General features: G+C 38.2%; 1 protein-coding gene across 2 annotated transcripts in view; it reads left to right on the forward strand.

Annotated features, from left to right (window-relative positions):
* Positions 1-12,536, forward strand: part of A1cf (APOBEC1 complementation factor) — a 78,015-nt gene that overhangs the window by 15,621 nt on the left and 49,858 nt on the right. For both annotated transcript variants that reach the window (XM_013348001.1, XM_005352139.1), the window contains exon 2: positions 8,066-8,209. In XM_013348001.1, coding sequence (XP_013203455.1) covers positions 8,111-8,209 — 99 coding nt within the window. In that variant the 5' untranslated portion in view covers positions 8,066-8,110. The remainder of the gene's footprint in view (positions 1-8,065; positions 8,210-12,536) is intronic.

Genomic DNA, 12,536 nt, shown 5'->3' on the forward strand with positions numbered 1-12,536 from the left:
TGTGTGTGTGTGTGTGTATGTGTGTATGTGTGTGTGTGTGTGTGTGTGTGTGTGTGTGTGTGTGTGTTGTGAGATGTGTGAGTGAACACCCAGACCCAGCAGAGGGTATCAGATCCCTCTGGAGTTGTGCGCATCCTGGCATGGGTGTTGGGAACTGAACTGAGAACATCTCTCTGTGAGAGCAGTAAATGCCCTTCAACACTGAGCCACCGCTCCAGGCCCAATTTCATTACTAATTCATGAAGTATGTCTAATAAAACTATCTGGTTCTGGTGTTATTTGAAAAAAAAAGCTTGAATGATTTTTCAATGTAAGTTAATTGTTATTAATTTATCTAAAACTTTAATTTATCCTTGGAACAACTTGGTAAGGAAAACCATACTTTTCTAAGTAAATACCATTGCATCCATATTTTTCAAATTACTAGAAGATATATTCTCATTTTTGAGAATTATCTAGCTTGTGATTATGAAGTTCCTCTCATTTGAAGAATTTACTTTTCCTGGTCAGGATGACCAGCAGCATTTCTGTGGACTCATCTTTCCCATAATCCTCTATCCTAGTGTCAAGTCTGTAGAATTTTTCTTTGTTAATTCTACTTTTATCTATTAGGTCATAATTAATTTTCCTAGCTTCTTTCCTTGAGTGCATATTTGCAGTGATTTCTGTTTTTAGCAAAATGTTTTCAGATTAAAATTTTGAACCAGTTTTACAATGAAAATTCCATTTCCCCAAGTGTTCATATAGTAAAAACTTTGAATTTTTTTTAATCTTTTAAATTTTAGAAGCCACACATCATAGAAAAGTAATAACAGCCAAATAAACAGGAATAAATAAAACATAAAGTAATCATTTCTCTACCACCCAATTTAACCAGTAAGCCTTTTATAATCAAAGATCTTATGAATATAATCTTAACATAAATGAAATTAATCAGACACTGTTTTTACAACCTAGCTTTCAATTATAACTTTAAAAAATCTACCTCTGTTATGACTCTTTTTTTCTAGACTATTAACCTGCACTGAACCACTGTTCATTCAAGCATCTCTTCCTCACTGGCTATTCAGGCAATGTCTGAGCTTCCTTACAACGCTAACATGCTCTGTGAGAGATGGGAAACATATTGATATGGATTTACAGACTTTCCTGGAACAAAGAAAAAACACAATGTACTAATTGTTGAAGCAATTTGAGAAATTTGGCACGACACACCAGAACTACATCTCTTCCACATTGGACAATGGCTGGCAAGGACACTAACAAATGGGGAATTCTCAAAAGGTGGTTGATTCAACCAAAGCAGTATTTGCGGAACAGAAAGGGAATGCCAGGTGAGAGTCTCTCAGATGCCAACCGTATGACAGGCTCTCATCACCATTACCCTATCTGTTCAACCATTTTGCTGTTATTTTATCTTTTAAGCCTCCCAGTTAGGTATCAATGATCTTATACTATATTTTTTAAACTTTCGCCCCATGATCTTGTCAACTTCCAATATCCAGGAGGATAAATATATGTTTTTCTTTGGGTTCACCTTCTTATTTCGCTTCTCTAGGATCACTAACTCTGGGATCCAGAAAGTTAAAATCATGGTAGAAGAACAGAAATTAAAATGTCATTGTGTTCTTCTCAGACAATATGGAATCCATGACTGAAAAAAAATTGTTCTAGTACAATTAACATGATTCCTAAAACAACTTCAGTTTCTTTAAGATTATCTAGGCACCAACTAATGCATTGTACATTAACTGATGGCTTAATAATAGAGAGATGGTTCTGATTAATTCATTGATAATTTTTTAAATAATAAGGTGACATATAATGACTTTAAAAAGTGCTTTTGAGTTTTTTAAGTTAAAATGTAACATCATTTTCCCTTTCCCTTCCCTCCCCCCAAGCCTTCCCAGTACCCCCATTTACTCTCTCTCCAAATTCATGGCCTCTATTTCTTTAATCCACAGAATCACTACAGCGATCTTTTGTAATCATATATGAATGCATATATGTATGTATATATACATTTTCTCTATTATTTTTTCTATGGTCCATAATGTATACTCAAATGAACTATTGCTTTTATTTGCAAATATTTTTCTAAGTTGAGTTCTGGAACTAATTTATACTTATTTTATTGAGCAATGCAAGGTAATATTTACCTTGCATCATCTAGAGAGTGCCTGGACTTTTATCACAAACCCTTCATTTCTGCACAATCTGGAACTCTCTAAAACTCCCAGCAGGTACTTTAAAAGTCTGAATTTCCTGCTAAAATTACTTATACATGTTTCAAAAGGGCTATTATGTATGGCTTAGTTAAATCATTCAACACTGGGCCACAACAGAACATTAGAGAAAGACGGATATAGCTTAGAGATATCCAAACAGCAGGTGAAACCTTCCCTGGCGACAAATGCACATGGATCTGGTCTCACCACAGCCATGAGGTTCCTACTCAGCGAGAAGGACTCCTCTCCACTACTGAGCAGTCACAAACAGTCTTTCTCCCCATCCAGCTTCCTCATCCAACCTCTTCCAAAGCATCAAATAAGTGGACGACACAGTACCTATAGCACCAGAATTGCTCTTTCCAAGTTCTAAATTGCCAAAGACAAGCATGTATAGTGGAAGTCCATACTTGTTGACCTTCTCATAAAAGTTGAGGACAACTGTTACAATTAACTTTTAATAAAGATGCCCGCTGACATCCACTGTCGGTACCCCCATTTGTTCTCTGCCATAAATTCTGCTTTTACTTTCCAAGCTCTTGCTTCCGTGCTCTTAAACTGCTTCCCCCTCATGTACTTTTCCAGCACTTGTCTTGTGTCTTGACCGATTTCTGTTTTAGAAACAAAAGTAAAGTTTGCTCCACTAGTCCTCCTGTCTCCTTGGTCTCCATTGTAGGTTCCACCAGGACAATAAAATCCAAGGAACAATGCTCAATCCTGTCCTGATTTTCCTGTGTAACTTGCAATTCTTTGTGGCACCAAATTTTATTATCAAATAGATTTTCCCTTTCTGTCATGGGCCACAGTTATAACTGCATGACAGCATGTATCTCTATCTGCGAGGTATGGATTTAGAAAAGCCATTATTTCCTCCACTATACCCTTCCTTCTCCTCTTCTTCCCTCCTTCCACCTTCCCTGACCCAAGTCCCATGGACACCAGAGACCTTGAGGGAGCACATTGCCCTGACCCTCTGGCTGAACTGTATTAACAGTCCAGCTAGGTGATAGGGGACCTATTCCAAACCTCCCTTAACTTTGAAGAAAGAAGAAATCTTGACCTACAATTTCTAGGTCTTGTTGGATCCATTGAAAATGGATATGGCAGATGTAAAGGCATAAGTTCATAGAGGAGAAAAATATGTCTAGTTTTAGTTACTTTGACCTTGAGAAGTATTTACTCTCATCTCTGTCATAAATACAACATGTGTAGAAACTATCAAAAATCAATTTCTCATATAAGCAGGTGTATTCTAGGGTAGAACTACAGAATGTTACTTGAACTAATGAGAAATAATGAGTACTAGTACATGTCCATTTTAGTTCTGAGTTCAAGTCGGTTTATTGACCCCAAGTCTTCTGTTTATTCCTTAAATGTCTGTTGAACACTTGGCATAGCATTAAGTCTTTGGGGACAAGCTACAAGTCCAAGATAGCCCTTTCATTTAGCAAGCTCACAGTTCAGTGAGAATGCCAGTCAAGGGCACCTTCCTGCACTGTATGTGGCAATGTAGGGCTGTACAAGCGTTCCTGAGAGCAGAGAGGAGAGTGCACCTAGTGTTACCCAGGGAGGTCAGCAAAGAAGACATCACAAAGCAAACAGCTTTCAGTCTAATCTAGATGGAATCAATAAGGCCAGTGACGTTGGAAGAGACAGGAAAGGGAAGTTGTAAGCTGTGAATCTGGTCATCTAAGGATGTGTGCTGGTGCTAAGTGGAAGGACACACGAAGGATAGGAAAGGAGACCCAGGATGTGGTGCTGATGAGAGTGGACTTCATCTACCACACGGAGATATTTAGAGGTATAATAGCCAATATTGTGCGGGTATTAACTGCCAGAGACCGTTTTGAGTAGTTGATATCTATTTTATTATTTAATCCTCAGAAGAACTATGAAATAAGGAATACTATCATCCTAATTTTACACATAAAGATATTAAGGCTCAAAGATCTACTCCTGGCATGAAAGAAGAAGAATAAAGGGGGATGCATTCTTTTTCTTTTAATATGGGGTCTCCTTATGGCTCAATCTAGCCTTGAACTCATGATTCTTATTGCTGCAGCCCCCCAAATAGACATGGATTACATATATGACCACCACACTTCAATCAAGAAGCTCTTTTTTATATAGTTAAGCTCGGTAGGCAATACACATCTGAGCTAAGAATTTCATTGCTAAGAGAAACAGAGTTCTAGGGAATGTGGAGATGTTGATCCAAGACTGGTACATGGTAGCTGGATGTGGAGATGTTGATCCAAGACTGGTACATGGTAGCTGGGCAGCGCTCGTGAAGATCCTCCACCCATGTTCTTTCTTCACCGTATTTTTCAAGTGAAGATTATCCAGGAAGTCTATCCTGGTTAGTTTTTTTTACTGCAATTGGACACATTCTAGATATCTGGGAAAAAGGGAACCTCATTTGAAGAAGTACCTCCACCAGATTATCCTGTGAAGGACAATCTGTCAGAGTGTCCTCCATCAGACTGTCCTGTGGACATGTGTGTGAGGCACTTTCTTGATTGCTAATTGATATAAGAGGGGGCGAGCCCACTGCGGGAAGCATCATCCCTAAGCAGATGGGCCTGCACTGTATAGAAAAGCTAGCTAAGCAGGAGTCAGTGAGCAAGTCAGGAAATAGCACTCTTCCATGGTTTCTGCTTGATTTCCTGCCCTGGGCTCCCTAAATCAGTGGTTCTCAACTTGTGGGTTCCGACCCCACTGGGAGTCACATACTAGATATCCTGCATATCAGATAGTTACATTACAATTCATAACAGTAGCAAAATTGCTATGAGGTGGCCACAAAATAATTTTATGGCTGGGGTCATCACAACATGAGGAACGGTATTAAAGTGTGGTAGCATTAGGAAGGTTGAGAACCAACGCCCTAAATGGTGGGCTGTAAGTTGAAATAAATTCCTTTTCTCTCCTAAATCACCCTTGGTCAGGGAGGTTATCACAGCAACAGAAAACGAGCTAGGACAAGGCCTTTCTGGAATCTCTCTGCTGCCCGCCCCTGTCTCTCACAGCTGTCCTCCATTATGAGTTATTAGCAGGAATATTACATCACATGTGCTGGAGCTAAACAAAGCACATCGGAAGTATCTTCTCATTCATCTTCGCTACAACCACTCTTAGCTGTTCCTACCACAATTCACAAATGAAAAGCCTGATGCTCAGAGTGGGCGTGTACGTGTATGAATCTTCCCCACACAGCCACTGCCTGGGACCCTCTTCTGCTCTATTTTTATCTCACTCTTCTCTTTATCCAAACTGAGGAACAGTGCTGTCCCTCAAACTCACCCTTTTCACAGCAGAACCCGAGAGTTGAAATTAGAGCAGCTTGGCATCCTTCGCGTTTCCTTCCTCCTCCCTGATGGACGATACACTCCGATGCCTACTGATGTTCTAACTGGCACACCAAACCCGGAGGTTTTCCAAAGCCTTATCAGTATGTGAATCTCATTATGCCTGGGGTGATTGTGGGAGATCACTTCCGCACTTGAGACATAGCTAAGGAGCTTGTTGGAGATCACAGTGAAAAGCAGAAAGAGAACAGAAAGGCTCCCCCACCCCCACCCCCACTCCCCACCCCACCCCCTTCTGTCTTCCAGCTCAGGCCTCTGCCGGCTTAGTAGGCCTTGGACAGCTGACCGCCCCCATTCTCAGATCTCTTTGCTTCTAAACTACCTCAAACCCTGCTTCTCTTATCCTTATACCATTCCATTTAGGTCTTCTTTGCTGAATCTTCCTTTTCTCTTGGTTTCTAGAAGTTATTTATCTAGAGATCTGCCTTAGAGAATTCACCCCTCTACCCAGTCCTTACAGGAGCTCATCCAGTCCCGAGACTAGACGTCAGCTCCAGGTCAGGGTCTCCCAGGTTGAGCTCACCCTTGAAATTCAGACTCGGATATCTGTCCACCTGCTGTTCAATCTAGCTGCATAGATAAAGGCACCGAGAAAATCAGCCCCCATAAAGGGGCCTCTGCTTCTTCCACAACTTCCTTAACTCTATTCTTCTTTTGTCTTTCTTTTTTGTTTTGTTTTGCTTTGTTTTTTTCTGTTCTGTTTTGTTTTGGGTTGGGTTGGGTTGGGTTGGGTTAGGAGTTCTGGTGTTTATGCCTAGGACTTCACACATATTAATTGAGTACTATGACACTGGAAAACACATCCAATCTGTAAAGTGCCTTTGGTTGAACATTGTGACTTTCATTCTGATGTACAAATTGCCAGTGATTTGAGACTTAAATATTGAAAACGACTTCTCAGAACTTCACAGTGAATTCCAAAGGAGCTGAGAGGTTTTTGTGATGTCAAAATTCCTTTAATAACCTTTAATAATTATTAACTCAAACTCAACGTAGATTTTGCGAAAAACAAAACCAAATTCATCATGTCACCATGAACTCTTACCTTTTTAATGGAAATGATGAAGTTTAGAAAGGAAAAACCTGCAACTTGGCTAACAGACTATAGACTTTGCTCTCAAAGCTATTAAGGCCAATAAAATAACCTTATCAGATCCTCCATGTCCTTCCTGGTCCTCCAGGGTATGTAAGGCACAACAGAAGGATCTGAGAGCTTCCTGATTAAGCAGCAACTTATTTAGTAAATTTAGTAACATTTACAAAAAAAAAAAAAAACTAGCATTAGACAAAATGTAATTCTTACGATAGTTTATATATCTTTAAAAATAGCTTTTACAGTTTTATTTATGTTTAAGATTACCTCACACCAATTTGCACAACTGTAAGCCACCAACAGATCCACCTATATTTTACTATCCATAGAAACAGAGTATGCTCTAACAGTATGACCTAAGCTAAGTTGCCACAGAATCTCAAATCATAATTATTGGGTAAAAGACTCCAATTTCCTAACCAAGGTAGAAAAGCAAGATTAAAAACAAGGGCAGAACCTTTGGATAGATGAGGTATTTCAGAAGGTAAAGGAACTTGTTGCCAAGTCTAATTTCCCGAGTTCAGTCCCCAAGGCCCACATGGTGGAAAAAGAGAACTGCTTCCACAAGTTATCCTCTGACCTCTGTGTATGCTTCATGCCTGTATGTATACACACACATTAATTAATTAATTGATTGATTGATTAAAATACTTAAAAAATAAAACACCATTTTTGTAAACTGTAAACACTAAAACCTTTGTGTTTTATATATTATATATATATATATATAAATGTGTGTGTGTGTGTGTGTGAGAGAGAGAGAGAGAGAGAGAGAGAGAGAGAGAGAGAGAGAGAGAGAGAGAGTTATGTACACGGATATATGATATACAAGTGCACACCCAAGGTCAGAGGAAGACATCAGGCACACCTCTCCATCACTCTCCACCTCATTTTCTTGAAGCAGGGTCTTTTGCTGAACCTAGAGCTAGGTTGGTGGCAAGCAAGTTCCAGTGATGCAGGGTTGCAAGCTGTGTACATGATTCAGGGAACTTGACCTCAAGTTTTTATGCTTGAGCACCAAGCACTCTTACCTGCTAAGCCATCTCCTGTCACGTCCTTTAATTGATGGGAACTAATTTCTTTGCATATTTAGCAACATCTTAAGGTAACTGAACTGAGAATTAATGGACAGTGTTCTAATTAGAAAACAGGTACTCTTCAGTTTTCGTCTCTCAAGGTCGATCATTTTAAATTTATATATAATTATAAATGCAAGATTTAAATAAAACATTTGGCAAGTCTTATTTGAATGCAGTTGCTAGCAGCTATAACCTTAATGATTCATTTATAGGTCTATCCTAAGATGCCCTTCTCATGAACTCAAATATGGACTTGGCTATAGCAATTTACTTAATTTATCTTAAATTTGGTTTCAGTGAGCAACCCTAATTAACCTGATTTTTTGGTGATAATCACTCTCAATGGAATCAAATCACAAATCCGGGGATGGATTGAGCGGCACCCAGAAGGAAGCAGCCCTCCGCGCACTGGTCCAGCGCACAGGATATAGCTTGGTCCAGGTAGGAACTTCTTATGATGTCTGCTGAGACTCAACACTGAATCCAGGGTCCTGGAAACACTAGTGCCCCTTGATGCAGAATGCTGGCAGCCCTTGTATAACAGTCACAGAGAGAAGGTGATCTTGTAAATGAAGTTCTTTCTCCCCTGGATTATCCACCAAACATTAATTTGTTGCTTGAAGATAGAACCGTCACCCACAGTCATAGAGACTATTACAGTTTTGAGAGAACCTTTTATACCATAAAAAGGCAGTGAGAATCCCCAGTTCTTAGTGAAGATGAACTTAGTTGGCATTATAGGAATTGGTGGAGAACCAAGGTCTTTGCACTCCAAGATGTGGCTTCCAAGTAGGCAACATTTTGTCAGCTTAGCTATTCCAGCTTGTTCAGTCTAAGGTACATTACAATAACTTCTGTTCATGTTGGCCCTTTTGAAAAAAAAACAGATCAAAATAGGGACCACATAAAAGACCTAATTGTTATGAATTATTTGCATATGATTATTGTAATTGTGACAACTTCTCTTAGGGAATATATGCTTCATATATATTAAGGAGCAAGTTAGTGTTAGATACATAAAAATTATCCCACTAGACTGCACAATGCCCCCTTTGTAGTAAACAACGTATTTGGATCCACCAACCATTGGTTTATCACCTACATGTATCACATAACGGTACGTAGATTTGAGTTCAATGGAAAAGCATGTGAGTAGTGACAAAATATGCCACATCCTGCTTTTAGTAGCTGTTAAATTGTTAGATTATTGGAAATGTCCTAGGTTTACTCGCACTAATTCTATAAATCATAAATCACAAATGCATCGTTATGCATGATACAATGCCTCAAGTATCCATATTTTTCATCCCAATAAAGAGTGCTAGCCAGGCTTTTTAAATATTTCATAAGTTTTTATTATCCCATAGTTGACTTTTTAAAGCTTCATTAAGTCAAGGGAGACACTGAGATATTTGCTACCGGACCTTCTAAAAGCTGAGCTATTTTAGAATCAATGAACTGTCAACGTTTTTATCTCTAAAATCAATGGATAATTTAAATACATGTGCCTTTCCATTATACTTAAAACAATCACAGATAATTCTAAATAATTTAGTCTATAAAACAAAAAAATTTAATGTAATTTATTTTTAACATGTCTTTGGGCACAATTAGCTGTAAAGATGGTCTTTATTTATTTAAAAAGGTGTTTTTTCTTCTTTCTTTTTATCAGTAAATTCTTCCTTAACATTATAAAATAAAAAATCATTTTTATATTAGCTTCATTATTGTTATTATTTTTAGCTCTTCTCGGGCCTGAAACTTTTACTTAAGGGATGCAGCAGTGGAGAAGCATTTCAACCCTTTTAAAGCCTATTAGGCAATCTTCATGCACAGGAGGGTTATCCACCTCTCTGTGGTATATAACATGAGAGAAGTATGTAAAGACCTATCTAAAACACCACAGATTACCTTTCCACCACACACCAAAGCAGATGAAAGTGAGGAAATGATTAAATAAACCATTACTGCACAACCACTTTCTTCAACAAGCAAAATTCAAGGGGAATCTCCTATGGCTACAGCATGAACTGCCCATGTAGCTTTATTCTCTATGAAGGCATGCGTGCACACACACACACACACACACACACACACACACACACACACACACACACCAAAATAGACTATAGGCTAGGTTAAGGCTCGTGCTATTTTAGTAATATTCAGGTAATAAAAGGTTCCTCGTGAAAATGTTGAGATTTCAGTCAAGTGTAATTATGTAGAATCAACATTCTGGCCCCTTCTTTAAACATCAGAATGGAAAGGAATTTCTTTCCTATTTTCTGGTTTATTCTTTGCTCTGTTAACTGCAATTTCTCACTTGGTCTTGAAGCAGCCAGATGCATGAAGCAAAAGAGGGTATGTTTGACCAATTCTGGCTCAGGGGCTCTTTTTTAGCAAAGTTTCTTAAAAGTACACTCAAAATATCCAAGAAATGAATCAAAATATTGACTCCTAGGTTGGGCGTTAAAGTAGGAGGGAATCCATATTAAACACTGAATCAAAATAGGGAACAATTGTAGGTGTAGGAACTAAAGCTGCGGAAGCCTCTGTAGGGTCACAGACACAGCCCAGTCTCCCTGCCCAGGGACCATCGCCTGACCACACTTTTCTCGACCCACGCTTCCTTCCATTGAGCTCATCTATGCAGTAGCCACCTCTTGAGAAGACAAAAGATAAGTCATGATAGTCATTTTAGAGATAAATACATCTAGGCGTTCAAAAAAAATGACCTTGTTGGAAGTTGAACTTCACAGCTCTACTTGCGTAATATTTGTTAGCAGAATGATTTTTGGGTCTGAAGTTCTCCAATAACTTAGAACACTAGCATTTCCAAAAACTAATTGCCTAGACCTAAGTCTTCCCATCAAAGTAATAAAAATATGTGTGTGTGACATAATAAATAGTTTTAATTGGAAATCTCTTTTGATTTGGGCTGCAAAATGTGAAAAATGATACAATCAGAAGGCCTACACTTGTAGCTTCTCCTTATCACATGTTAAGTGCACGATCATAAGCAAGTTTACTAATTGCTGGAGACCTTAATTTCCTCTCAGGTCAGTAAGGTCCAACCCTACACTGTTAGCCTTGATTTTGTAATCGGTATCAGTTCAGTGTACTCATGGCTGGCTAACTGGGCTATTTAGGTGAAAGAGTAGGCCTGTGTTTCGTGACAAACCTAAGGCTCTATGACTCAGGAAAATCTCCTTTTGTCTTCCTAATACTTCAGCATTCCCATGCTGGAATAAAACAATGGTTGATACCATAAAAGACAGAAGACAGCATCCATTTTTGCTGTTGTTGTTTGCTTATTTGTTTGTTTGTTTTCAATCTCTGCACAAATCAAGATGTTAGTTAATGTCTGACTCAAAGGCCTTGCCTTTCTGTGTCTTTCCAGCGTGGTAGGAAATTCAAAATACAGAGGTGACGGGTCTGTGTTCTCTTATCACCAGCAGGACAAACACAGTTATCAAAAATAGAAGTTTACAAGTTACTTAAGAACATAAGCTAGCACTTAATGTGGCAACTGACGCAACTTAAGAGGATTAAAAGCATAAGACATAACATCTCTTTTTATATAACTGAATATCCTTGGATATTTGTGCCTGAACATTTTATCAAAGTTCTTTGGGGACGAAGAAACTCAATACCTCATTCTTAAAACAGATTTTTTTTTTCTGTTTGGTTGTTCGAGACAGAGTTTCTCTGTGTAGCGGGAAATTTTTAAATAATTGCTCCCTCTAAAAATTATAGAAAGCTAACAAGTTAAACTTTAAGCTCCGTAGCAGCATGACATGACGTAGAAATACTTGGAAACTCTGCTCCAGTATTACACTGTAAATTTATGCCACTGGGTGCTGAGGTTTTTGAGGGTGCTTTTTTCCTTCTATTTTTCCACTCCTAATTATATTTCCTAGAATTCTAAAGTCGGCAAATATCGCTTTGAGACTCAAAGGAAAAAATGATATGATATGTAAAAGTGTCTACCCCTCAACATTTAGTTTTAAAATCTGAATGTTTCAAATAACATGTTAAGAAATTATAAATACATAAGTTTAAAACTGGAAAATAAAATAGTCTCTCTGATAAAGCACACCTTTTTATGTCTGATATCTTCTTTATTTTCCAGTCTTTCGACAGTGACTGTGAATTTTTTGAGAGGAAAAAAATCCTAAAGTAGAAAAAAAACTACAATAATTATTCAATTAGGAAAACTGGACAGTTTTCATAGAGAGAATCTCACTATCTCATCTGGATGGTGGGTATCTGGAGTCACTGGAAAATCTTTGTTTAATATTTGTTTCATATTGAAACCCTCTCTTCATAGTTAGACTGCCCTAGAATTACACACCATAGACTGGCAAACAATGATTCATCAGTCAAGTATGGCTATAGCCTGTACCTAAACTCAATATTGGATACAAATGGGTTTTACATTTCAAACAGTTAATATTTTGTTTAAAAGCTTAAACTTTCAACTATCTGGCCTTTAGCAGAAACATGCTTGCTGATCTTGAATAGCAACCTTAATCATGAACCCTATTCTAAAGTTAACTCACAACTCTTAAGAAAAGTTTCCAACATAAAAAAACAATATTTTCAAAGATAGTAGTGAATAAAAAGATGAAGAATAAAGAGGAGAATGAGGAGGAGAAGGAGGAGGAAAAGAACATGGAGATGGAGATGAAGGAGGAGGAGGAGGGAGAGGAGAAAGAGGAGGAGGAAAAGGAGAAAGAGGAGAAAGAAAAGGAGGAGGAGGAGGCGG

This window comes from Microtus ochrogaster, chromosome 8, assembly GCF_000317375.1.
Source record: "Microtus ochrogaster isolate Prairie Vole_2 chromosome 8, MicOch1.0, whole genome shotgun sequence".
In the NCBI taxonomy this organism is placed as follows: domain Eukaryota; kingdom Metazoa; phylum Chordata; class Mammalia; order Rodentia; family Cricetidae; genus Microtus; species Microtus ochrogaster.